Source organism: Marmota marmota, unplaced genomic scaffold (genome assembly GCF_001458135.2).
Source record: "Marmota marmota marmota unplaced genomic scaffold, marMar, whole genome shotgun sequence".
NCBI classification, from domain to species: domain Eukaryota; kingdom Metazoa; phylum Chordata; class Mammalia; order Rodentia; family Sciuridae; genus Marmota; species Marmota marmota.
The window spans coordinates 31,187,714-31,201,270 of record NW_026000016.1 but is presented as its reverse complement, the minus strand read 5'-3'; the positions used below and the strand labels follow the sequence as shown (position 1 = coordinate 31,201,270).

The following is a 13,557-nucleotide window of genomic DNA, read 5'->3' as shown; positions in this document are numbered from 1 at the left end:
GGAAAGTCCAGAAGGATTTAAGTTTTACCTGATAACAGTTCTCTTAAAGCTAGATTCTACCAAATTTGAACTCTTAAAAAAGGTAAAGAAAGCACTAGATGTGAAAAGAAAATCAAGAGGTAGCAGGTGTCAAGGCAATATCATCATATTAATTAACATATAATATCCAAGTCCAACCTTTCAATTTCAAGGTTTTATTCTATTTCTATGAGCCTAACATACACTTCAATAGTTATAATGGACTTAAAGACCAAGTGGACCAGAGTACTTTATTGCAGTAAAACTAATGATGCAAGTAGTTAGGAAATGATCTAAAAAGGAGGGGGGTGGAATGAGATTTTAAAGCCTATGTACCAAAAGAATACATATTGAATAGTTCCAGGATACAAAATTTTAGAACAGAAAAATAGTAATCTATGGTGACAGAAGAGATTGATGGTTGTTTTCCTGGGATTGGGGATGGTGGGATACAGGGTACACAGTTCTGAGTTCAAAGGAACATCTGGGGAGAGGGCAACTTTTCACATCCTAATTGAGATGGTAGTTCCACAAAAGTACACATACACCAAAGCTCATCAAACTGCACATTTAAATGCACATGTTTTATGGTATGCAAACCGTGGATAAGGAGAAATCATTAAAAAAAATAAAAATCACTAGTTTTATAAGATGTTACCACAGGCCAAATTGGGTTAAGTGTATGTGAAATCTCCACTATTTCTAATAACTGCAAATAAATCTACAATTATCTCAATAGGAAAAGTTCAAAAGATACATGTGCAGCAGCAACGATTATTTGTTATCAAAATAAAATTAATCATTTAAAATTATTTGTCTCTTATTTGTGAGGTATCTAATGAATCATACAAGTTCAATACCGTATAATTATGAATTCTATTTTGAAATATTTAACTTTGTTTACAAGTTAATGAACACTATCTAGTCTTCTGGATTTGTTTTGCCTAGATCAATCCAAAAATAGGCTCAGTAAATTAATCATTCACTGTTTTAGTGATTCTTGTGAAGACATGTAACAAGTACTCTAACGCATTCTCTATTGATAAAGTATGACATTATTTTTTACAGTACATAACATAAATTAACCTCAAAACCTTAAATTGCCAACACAATCCCAAAATTTATCAGGGTTTCTAGGTAAATAATACTAAGGACAGCCACTGAGCATTCCCAAAATATATATTCAGGTATAACAAAATGTAATAACTAAGAAAATAATGTGTAGCTTTAAGTTTATTTCAGAATCTTCAGGGTCTTTGTTATTACATTTTCTTAAGGTTTTTTGCCTTCCTTAGTTCTTATTTTTGTGAAGGGATAAAACATATTAGTTAGCAATGGGTAGAACCATAGGAATAGATAGTTGATATTGCTATATTAAGAATAATTAATCATGTAGTCTTTTAGTTTCTCAATCTATCAGTAAGTTTTACTTTATCAATCTCCCAAGCTAAAAAGTGACAGAAGGCCAGATGGCTTACTTATGTGAGATCTCCCAGATATAAAGTTTATGGAGTGGTGAATAAGGTAGTGAACAGAAGCACGATACTGTTGAGAGTAGGTAACTGCCACCATGAGTTAATCAGTCATTGATATGGAAAGATAGACAAAGTATTGGTCTATCTTCTGATGAAGAAAAGCCAAAAAAAAAAATCTGATAGTGAAAATTCTCACTGAAAAATAAGTCAAAAGGAGTATAACCATTGTTCCCACACTGGAACCACATATTTGTGACATCAACTTTTTAAAAAATTGAAGAATGTTTCATGAAGAAAATAGCCTAGAATGGCAACTTGGAATTGAATTCACCATTCTATTCCTTTCTCTCTGGTTCATTCATTTTTCCTTCCTCTAAAAACATAGAAAAGACAATTGCCAAGAACTGGCATATTCTCAAGGCTTACATTTTCTTTTGTTTGCCAAATGACTGTAATGTAATTCAAAGAAGCTATGTTTATTGAGTAATATTATTAATGGTTAGAATAATACTGTGAATTGAAGACATTCTTTTTGGATTATATCCAGGTCTTTAAAAATAACATGGTTTCCAATAGGAAATGAATGGCTTTTATTGAAATGTATTATTTTAAAAAGTAGAACAACATAAAAAGCACTTAAGTATATTTTCAGATGATTGTGAGACAAATTTTCTCAGACACAGAAGTCCCCACACATATTAAAATATGCTGAACCTAATGAAATGAGAACATCATGCTTACAAATGCTTTTATAAAGTCATTTCTCTTTTTTAACACATTGTTGAAAATATCATAGAAGTTAGAAATCACTCACCTTAATAGTCTATTGACTTTTCTCCTTCAGCTGCATTTGCCAAAATTTGTTAAATAAATTGTGTTTGTTGCTTCTTTATTTGTGCTTAAATTTATGAATGATCAAAACATGTTGAGGAGGGAAATAATAAAATTCTACATTTTTTTTGATTTTTTTTTCAAAATATGTTTACTATCTAAATAAGAAGCATTAAGACATATTCTCCCAGTCTAAATTATAGTTCTTTAGTACATGAATTCATAATCCAGCAGTTACCACCTAAGACCAAGTCTGAAAACCCCAACCTGACTTCTGTAACCAATCATGAACCTTGATTCATTGAATGCCTCTATTTTAAAGGAAAGGCACGAAATCACCCAAGAATCATAAAATACTAAGCACTTCAATGTAAGCAATTAGAGGGGGAAAATGAGATATGATATCAAAGGAGTAGAGAGGAAGAAAGAGGGGTGAGAGGCAGGTTGAGACAGACTAGTCAACATAAAACAGGAAAAGCTAAAAATAAACTATGTTAAGAAAGTGTTGGCTAGGGATAACATGAAAGAGAAACCCAGTACAATGCCTTAGCTTACACATACTAGGTATCTTCAGTCTAAGATACGAAATTCATCCCAGAGCATCTTGTACTTTGACTGTTAGTGGGTTTGGGAATGAAGGAAAAAAAATTAATAAAAGAAACCACTGATAAGAAGCAAAGGAAAAAGTGTCCATCTTAAGGCATCACAAGAAGACAATAGGAAATAGAGAATAAATGTCACTTAAAAATCTATAACAAATCAAATAGGCAAAAATTTAAACACACAGTTATGGTTCAATAAAAAAATCAATCAAATTCATTTTCTTTTTGCAATATATAATATACCTGTATTATAATAAGTATAATAAGCCATACAAGCAAATTAAAAAATCAGTCTTTTTACAAATGCTTTCTCTCATGATATGCTCATAAAACCAATTTCAAAGACAGTAGACATTAGAAACCCAAAACAATGAAAGAAGTTTCTTCTTTAAAAACAATTACTGACTAGCAGTGGAGACTAAATGTATAAATAAAAACAATAGCAGTATACAGCTGTGATCTGGAAAATAAATTCAAAGGAATATCAAAGTGAGAACATGAAAGTTTTGGTTTGGGCAAATAGAAAAGAGGCCATAACCAAACCAAAGGCTCTGAGATGAAGCCAAGCAACAGGACAGCATTGTGGATGTGCTGGAGAAGTCTGCACTTGAGACAGTGTTCCACCATTGAACTATGTTGAACTCATGCGATTATCAAAAGCAAATTAGATCAGAGGAGCAATCTCAGAGAACAAAAATATAGTTTGCCAAAACACTGACAGATAATTTTTTTAAATGAAATATTTACTGATATTCCAAAATGAACTGCATAAAGAACTGATTAGCTAAAACACAAGCAGAGGGCAAGATCTAAAAGGAAGATAATTTTGCAAATTGCATACAAGTCTATGAGACAATAATACCATGTGAAAAGCTAAGACAAACTAATATGTGAGTCTGTATTTATGTAACAAAAAGGATACAAACATATTTTATACACTTGTCAGAAGAGAACTGACAAGGACAGGAATTGTATAATCTAGTTTACTGTACTTGCAACATTAGTTATAATAGATATGGTAAAATTATTCTCCAAAAATATTATATCAATTTGCATTCCCATCAATGATGTATACAAGGTTACATTCTTGCAAGTCCTAGATGTTATCAATCTTTAAATGTTTTGCTAATTTGAGAAATTAAAAACAATATTTTATTATAATTTGCACTTTCCTGATTAAAACTGAGGTTGAGTGATCTTTTATGTGTTTGTTGAATATTATCAATTCTTCGCTTCTAAATTGCTTATTCATATATTTGCTCTCTTTTATTGAGCTGTTCTATTTTTCTTAATATTTTTAAGTGCTCTTTGTGTATTAGGACCTTAAATCTAACTTTTAATATGATGTAATTATTTTCGATTAATCTGTCACTTGTCACTATAGTTATGTTAATCATTGCACTCTTCAGAATTTTAGATATTGATAGGTTAACTCATTAATTTTCTTTGTGGCTCCAGTTATCTTTGTTTCCCTTTGTATTTTATTTGCTTAGATTATAAAGGACCTTCACTTTAAATTTTAAAATATTCTTCTTTACAGTAATAAATATATTGATTGTTTCATTTTAATGTTTAATCCATGTTAATTTTTTGTGAAGGCCATGCAGTAGGTCTCTGCCTTCATTGCCAGACAATTGCCTGAAATACCATTTCCTCCATACTGTCCACTTTAGTATACTATTAGTATGATTGTTACTGCTACTGTATCCTCTTATGTTGACTATTGTGATATCAATGTTGGACATTTCTACCAACCAATCTCTCTCAAATTTTAATTTTGTTCATTTACTGTTATTCCTAAATACACAAATAAATTTCCACCTCAACTATGAAATGTCCCTTGACCATCATAGACAAACCAAGGTAACATCACTTCTAAGTCAGTTTACTACACATATTCATGTTAATTACATAAAATTCCTCATATCAGCAATAAGTTAATCTTGATTGTCTTGACAACATAAAGATTGCACTGCATCTAAAGACTTTTCATAGATACACTTATGATAATGTCTTTTAGATATAGAAACCATTTTTTGTTGTTTAGCATTAGGCTGTTCAGACAAATATTTGAAAATAATATAGTAATTATGATTAAATCAAGAAAGAAGAGGAATAGAAACTCTTAGGGTTTTGTTTCATTGGCAATTCCTCTTCATTTTTAAAATTTTTGATCTTATAGATAACATTATTTTCTCTATAAAAACTTTCCCTGTAAAATTAATATTTGGGATTCATATCAATTTATTTTTATATACACTTAGAAGTTAAACCAAAATTAAATGTTTATTCACAATTCCTGAGAGGTTTTTTTTTTTCTATTTTTTGTTAGATTTCCATGCACAAAATAGAACTCACATGAAGTCCTTCAGTGAAGCTTTCCGAAGAGCAGAGGCATCTGTAGGGCTGGCTGGTTGTGTTACAATTACTAGCATGACCATGGCACTGACATCTGTGAACATGAACGTCATCACACAACAAGTCAACATATATATGCTGAAGGCCCTATGAATACATACTCTATGTGACTATAACCAGAAAGTCAAGCACACTTGATCAATGCAAAATCATTTTCTCTCCAACCTGTGTGATTATTCATGAAAGTATTGAATTAATCCTGAGGTACTAGAAGTACTATCATTAATATGCAGACTGCACTGGATTTTAAGGGTAATTCTCAAGCCTCTCTGGAAATGGGAGCAAGATTGTGTACACCTGCTATACATATAGTAAACTCATTAAGGAAAGGCATTTACTGAAACTACTCAAAGTGCGGTTTACGAATTAAGGCTCAGAACAAATTTTAGAATGAAGTTAATAAATTTCAATATTTTGTAATTTTTTTCAAAATCAGATGGTGGATAATTAAATAACATTAGCTTTTCTTTATGCTATTGCTTAATTTTTTTTAAGAAAAGCTTTCATATATCCTGGTTTGTTTTTAAAGATATCCCTTATTCTCAAGTCACGTCATTCTTCTAGAACAACCCAATTGTGAATATAATCTATGCATATTTCCATATTAGACAGTGTTCTGCCTAGTTTTACAGCTATCAATTTTTTAAAAAATACTGTAAGTCATGCTCTAAGTTATGATCTGAAATTTAAGAACACTAAGGGTGTAGCAGATCTTTCTTCTATAGTAAAACAACTATCTCTATGGAACCATGAATTCTGGACCCAAGCCTTACTTACAAACTGTCTGGTACTATATAGCTACAAACTCCTTCTCTTTGCTTTCAGAAATATTTTAAAATTGCACTATTTCTCTTTGCTTTCAACAATGTTTGAAAATAATATTCTTGATCAAACTAAGTAAAACATGTAATAAGTTAGATCTAAAGCAAATTCCAAGTATTGTAACTCCCCCCACCCAGCTAAAGATTGCACCCAGGGCCTGCCATACGCTAAGCATTCTACAACTGAGCTGTGCCTACAGCCCTCAGAGTCTCATAGCTTCTAAACGAAATTGCTTTTGAAATTTGATTTCATAATAATGCTATATTATATACAGAAAAGGCATATAAAAATCTCCCCAAAATCTCTTAGAGTAGAAAATTATTTCAAAACATGAAACTGGAATTATCTTGCTCTAAAATCTTACTTATTGTATTTTTAAATAAGTATGCCTGATATAAACCTCATTGGAAAAAAAAAAGAAACCACTCATTAAAAACAAAATTTATAGTGAAAACCATTCTCCAGCAGCAACCCTTGTATACACTACCTCCCACCGATGGTGATTTCATCCACCGCATAATATCTGTGACTAAGGCTGACAGCAGCCTCAGTTGTGTGGTACTGCCCTTGGAAATGAAGTCTTATCTGTGTGGCTTTGACAAATTCTTGAAGAGATGGGTTATTATAGAAGTCATTGAATCCAGGACGAAGTTTCGGCCCAGGTGTCAGAACGCTGAATGTGACATTACCATGGGAGTATGGAGTAAAACTGTTGATAAAAGCATATTATCTCAGGGAAATCCATTCATAATCTCAACAAAACAAATCACAACTTTGAGACATTACTACACAATATCAGTAAATTCTTTTTTGGGGGGTGGGGGATACTGGAGATTGAGCCCAGAGATGCTTACCTACTGGACCACATCTCCAGTCATTTTTATTTTTTATTTTGAGACAGAATCTCACTAAGTTGCTTAGGAACTCACAAAGTTGCTGAGGATGGCTTTGAACTTTACAGCCTCCTGCATCAGCCTCCCGAGTCGCTGGGATTACAGGCATGCACCACCACACCTGGCTTATCAGTAATTCTTAAATTCTTCATTCTTTGAAAATATATTCCATATATTTCATGTGCAAATGTTATAGGACCATCACAGAAAACCATACATACTAAACATGGCTGTGAGAACATAATGAAAATTCTATTTATGTAGATAGCTTGCTAAACAATTTTAAAATTACCTATCAAAACAACAGTGAGACTGTAAACAAGAAATATTCTAAATTCTTTCATAAAAATTTTAAACATACTTTAAAAGTTTTTGGAAAAGAAATACAAGAATCTTCCTCAAAAAAGTTGGTTGGTGATGGAGGGAAGTCTATACCAGACTAGTGAATTGTTTAACCTATTGTTCATTATTAAGCCAAGAGTCAATTAAAATTAATTTCAAAAAGTTCATACTTGGGAAGCTGAAGACAGTTGACAGAATCAGGCTTTTCCAAATCCCCATTGTTTTTCATTCCAAAAACACTGCAATTTTTAGCAAAATATTGCCAGTCCTCCCAATCTAAACCATCTTCCTTCTTTCTTTGAATCCTTATTGCTGTTGGTTGTGGACTAAAGAATTGAATGATAATGTAAAATACCTGCAAATGAATAAATTAATTATCACTAAAGTAAAAGTCTGACACAGGAGCATAAATCAAACCATGGAATTGCGAGATTCAAATATAATGACTTACTTCCTCATAATTATAATTATTAAATATTTATTGAACATCCAGAAACTTCATAGACCTATAGTAAAAGCAACACATTCCGTAATTGTATATTAGTCCCTCTTCTCATAGATTTTGTAAATCATGGTACAAATTAATATTAATTTTGCTAAAAAGACATGAAAAAAAGAACATTACTTCCATGAAATAAATGTCATATAGGCTCTTCTTTTGTAGATTTTAGAATAAGCACTTCAGTTCCTACTAATTTGCACTGCTTAATAAAAAAGAGTATTTCAACATTTCCTAAATATCATTTGCTAACAAATATTGAAGAAATTAAGCATTGAATATCATCTTTTAGATACTTTGATATCATACATTATAAGATGCCACCTAAGTTTATGTTCAATTTCATTGTATCTCTAAATAAATATGTCCAAAGGGTAACTCCAAATACCCATGAATGTGACCTTATTTGGAAATAGGGCCTTTGCAGATAAAGTTAAGGAGAATCTCTCAAGATGAGTGGATGTAGAATGGATCTTTCCAGAAGAAGGAGGAGGAAAATTTACTCACACTAACAAGGAGGGAGGGCCTATGAAAATGGAAGCAGAGCTTGGAGTGACACTTCAGTGACCCCAGGAGTCACCAGAAACTGGAAGAGGCTAGGAAGAATCCTCCCAGAGTCTTTGAAGGGAATATAGCCCTCTCAGCACCTTGACTTTGTATTTCTGGTCTTCAGAACTATGATAGAATAGATTTCAATTTCTTTAAGACATGTTGTGTGTGGGGATTCATTGCAGAGGCCACAGGAAAGTAATGTATATCCCGTGGTTTCTACTTACCTGATACTGTCCATTTTCCAAATCCATTGAGATAGTCACTCCTTGATTAAGCTGGGTAATGTTTGTAAACACATGTGAAATCCACGAAGTACTGATGTCATTATCATTGATGAATGAGAGAGGATGTGCTTCGGGATTCAGCCGTAACACTCTATCATTGGTTGTGTCTTCTGCATCATTAGGGATGCAGTACCGCTGGACCAAAGGGTGGATTCGAGGGTGACTGCCAGGGCAGCGGCAATGTGACTGGACATGCAATTGAAACAAATCTCCAGAGAAAGCTTCCAGAATCTCTCTGTGGGATTCATAAGGAAGACTTAAGAACAAATAACACTAATAGAAGGTCTAAGAATTATTATAAGTGAATACCATCCTTTTCATGTTTTAATGAGTAACCATTTAGCTCTAATAATTTTCTAAATGGAACATAACATAAAACCTGTCCTTGACTAAATAAACATCCTCATTCTCATAAAAGGTATATCCAAAACAGTAAATTTTTAAGTAAATGTCTTCACATCTAGAAGCATGCAGTCCTTGCATGGTTTTTCAGGACATGTATTTAAACGTTATAATATGAGGAGCTGAAGAATGTGGTTCAGTGGCATAGTGCATGCCTAGTGAGGCTGTGGGTTCAATTCCCAGCACTACAAAAATAAATTAATAAATATTATACTAATTCATTGTACCTATTTGTGATAATGTAGAAAAGAATCCTTTACTTAGGTTGTTCAACTAACTTACCACTGAAAGCAAACAGTGGAAATAATGAGACTTAAATAAGAGTTTCTCGTTCAACTGTGGAAAATAAGAAGAAAACAAGTATCATTTTCTGCTTCTGTTTTAGTGAATGGACTGAGGCCAAGGCCATTTGTCAATGATTTCCTGTGACTCATTTGTGCAGATTCTGGCACCCTGAAATGTTTCAATGGCTTCAGATCACATGGCAGCTGCCAACAGTCAACTATGAATGCCAATTCCAAGCAGATATATTTAATTTTTCCATTAAGGGAAATATACTTGTTCTAGATCAGCATTAGTCATTCTATTTATGGGCATTCTTCCATACAACACCTTTCCAGGCACTTCAGGTAGGCCAATGCCAGGAACCAATGACCAGCTAGGGAAACCAGACTGCTTTCCTCGGATCACAGTGAGGTAGTGAAGGAGCCAGGCAGATTTTCCATTCACTAAACCATGTGAAGTGACACCTTTTCCTTTAAATCACATCGATATTTTTCAGTTGACAACAGGCTTTGAATGGGACCCACAGTCACTATCCAGTATGAAATCTTTGCCCTCCAGGAAAAACTTCCCAAAGAACTACTGCAACATGACACTTCAGTATTTTTAAGCAACGGTGATATGAATGATAGCAAGGCTGGTGGCAGTCCATCTCCTCAAAAGTGTGTTCAGGTGTTACAGTCTCCTTTATTCAGGCATCTCCTGATCATATAATTAACACAAAAGGGAGGTTTAAATTGTTAATGGATCTGCCACAGACCATAGTATCACCTCAAGAGCAATGCTTCTCAAATCCATTAGAACTGTTCTTGAAAAATTCACCACATGAATCTACATATGCCTTAAAGAAGCATGAACAAACATTTCTCTTAGAGATCCTCAATAAAAGAAAATTAGATAAATTCATCTATATAATGATATACTATTATAACATCAGATCATAAATCGAGAAAGAAACGTCAGTGGCCATCTTCAGCAATATTTCATTGGGATTTTTCTAAGCAGAATTGAAATCGGTTGTTTTTAAGGAGAACTGAGAAAGAACTGCACTGACTGTGAAGATGAGGAAATACTTCATAAATGCTAGCCCATGTCTATAGTATTATTTATTCACTGGAAATAGACAAAAATATAACAATACTTCAAATATTCATTTTTTAATCTCCAAGTCTAATAGCCCAGTATACTGAGACTTTCCCATGAACCAAAATAACTCATCATTTTCTTTGTGCTACTTTCTCCAGTAGTTATTTATTCAACAAAGCAACTTTAAAAGGCACATGTAGCAGTTTTGTGAGGTATTAGAAAGTCTCACATATAGAATAATTAAACAAATGTAGCCCTAATTCTATAAAATATTCACAAATCACATTTTCTGAGAGAAAATCCATTGTAAAGAATTTATCCAATTATATTATGAGGAGTTACCAAGAGAATAGCACTGGTGAGGAACAACCACACACTTGGCCAAAGCAAACACTGTAAAACATTAACTAGGTGATTTGACAAATGCCATAAAGTTAAAAACACTATAGTGTCAAGAGCTATCTATGAACTGTGCATGGACCAAACTGGCTTCATGGCCATTGAATAGGAAAATCTGGTATCTGGGAATTTCCAGTGGCACTCCTGCTAGTAAGACTGCCCAGAGACATTTGAGTTCCTATTCAGCTCTGCCAGGTTCCACACAGCACCAGAGATGGGGTGATCTGCTGTAGCCACCTAGCCACAAAGACTCCCAGAGATGAGTGTGGCTTCCCAAGATGCTAATCAACCTGTTGACTGCAAGACACCATGAAGCAAGACTCCATCCACTGAAACCTTATCCCTGACTTTGATGCTCTCATACCAAAAAAACTTGTAGACCAATGGTACAGAACAGAGGACACACAGATAAACCCATATAAATACAGTTATCTTTTATTAGACAAAGGCACAAAAAAAACATATATGGGAGAAAAGGTAGCCTTTACAACAAATGGTGCTGAGAAAACTGGAAATCCATATGCAACAAAATGAAATTAAGCCCCTACCTCTCAGCATGCACAAAAGTCAACTCAAAGTGGATCAAGGACCTAGGAATTAAACCAGAGACTCTGCGTCGAATAGAAGAAAAAGTAGGCCCTAATCTTCATCATGTGGGATTAGGCCCCAACTTCCTTTATAAGACTCCTATAGCACAAGAATTAAAATCAGGAATCAATAAATGGAATGGATTCCAACAAAAAAGCTTCTTCTTAGGGAAAAAAAAACAATCAGTGAGGTGAATAGAGAGCTTACAGAATGTAAGCAAATTTTTACCACAAACACATCAGATAGAGCACTAATATCTAGGATATATAAAGAATTCAAAAATCTTAACACCAAAAAAATGATAATCTAATCAATAAATGGACCAAAGAACTGAACAGACACTTCCCAGGAGATGATACATAATCAATCAACAAATATATGAAAAAATGTTCAACATCTCTAGCAATTAGAGAAAATGCAAATCAGAACTACTCTAAGATTTCATCTCACTCCAGTCACAATGACAGCTATTAAGAATACAAACAACAATAAGTGTTAGTGAGGATGCTGGTGAGACTGTGAATTGGTGCAACCAATATGGAAAGCAGTATGGAGATTCCTTGGAAACCGGGGAAATAAACCAACATTTGACCCAGCTATCCCTCTCCTAGGTCTATATCCAAAGGAATTACAAACAACATACTACAAGGACACAGCCACATCATGTTTATAGCACCACAATTCACAATAGCTAAATTGTGGAACCAACCTAGATTCCCTTCAATAGATGAATGGATAAAGAAACTTAGTATATATACACAAAGTAGTATTACTCAGCATTAAAAGAGAATAAAATCATGGCATTTGAAGGTAAATGGATGGAGTTGGAGAATATAATGCTAAGTGAAATAAGCCAATCCTATAAAACCAAAGGCCAAATGTTCTCTGATATAAGGGTGGTGATTCATAATGGGGATGGGGGAAGCACGGAAGGAACAGACGAACTTTAGATAGGGCAAAGGGGAGGGAGGAGGGGGGAGGAACATGAGGACAGGAAAGATGGTGGAATGAGATGGACATCATTACCCTAAGTATATGTATGAAGTCACGAATGATGTGACTCTACTTTTTGTACGAGAGAAATGAAAAATTGCACTCTATATGTATAATATGAGTTGAATCTTATTCTGCTGTCATATGTAACAAATTAGAATAAATAAAATAAAATTTAAAAAAAAATCAAAGCCAGTTTTTAGATGTTCTGTTCCAGATCCTACCAGGACTGGAAGAATCTATCAGGTGCTGTGCTTTTAAAACCTATCCTTTGATTTTCTCTTACTTCAGACTATATTTTTCTCAGGTGTTTTATTCCCTCCTGAGCAGGAAAATTACCCTGATGAGGTGCTAACTGCCTCGCAATACTGTAGTCTTCATAGTACTCTTATTTAAGTGAATTCAGCATTTATCTTATACTCATGGGTTTACCATACCACATCTTCTTACCTGTTTGTAAGTGCCACTTGGTATAATCGAAAATCTTGCATTCTTCCAACAAATTGCTCTAGTCCTGTCAAAAATATATATATATATATATTATATATACATAAAATATATATGCACACACATAAAATGAGAAGACTTAGCTTACTAAAAAAATGCATAAAATGTCAAGTAATATTCTTTAAAGCTATAAAATTTTAAAACATGTTCATATCATGAGACCCTTTCAAATTCTTAGAGATCAATATATCTATTTTCTAATTCTACACGAATAATAGTCATATTTGTCTCCATAGACATTGTAACACTAAAGTCAAAGTGAAAACTTTGACTAGTTCATTTACTGATATAACCTATGGCTTTTCTTCCCACATCAAATTTCTGTGAAGTTTATAAACCTATAAATCTATCATCTCATCAGCCCTAAATTTTATTGTCATCTGCTTCCAATCTCAATTTCCTACCTGCCCTGTTGGTAGCAAGACCAACAGCATGTACTTTCCACCCATTCTAGCTCCAAATTCCAGGATGTCTGTTTGGATGCTTTTTCATCTTAGATTAATGCCTCATTTAGAAAATCTCCAAAAAATGAGGATAAGTTGAAGAGCTCTTGCTTATGGGTTT

General features: G+C 33.4%; 1 protein-coding gene across 1 annotated transcript in view; it reads right to left on the bottom strand.

Moving 5' to 3' along the window:
* The window catches only part of Ush2a (usherin), a 740,698-nt gene that overhangs the window by 636,846 nt on the left and 90,295 nt on the right, over positions 1-13,557 (bottom strand). Inside the window, exons 5-9 of the mRNA XM_015483330.2 lie at positions 12,937-13,000; positions 8,677-8,971; positions 7,572-7,756; positions 6,654-6,875; positions 5,285-5,378 (exon numbers count right to left, since the gene is read on the bottom strand). Of these exons, the coding sequence (XP_015338816.1) occupies positions 5,285-5,378; positions 6,654-6,875; positions 7,572-7,756; positions 8,677-8,971; positions 12,937-13,000 (860 nt within the window). The remainder of the gene's footprint in view (positions 1-5,284; positions 5,379-6,653; positions 6,876-7,571; positions 7,757-8,676; positions 8,972-12,936; positions 13,001-13,557) is intronic.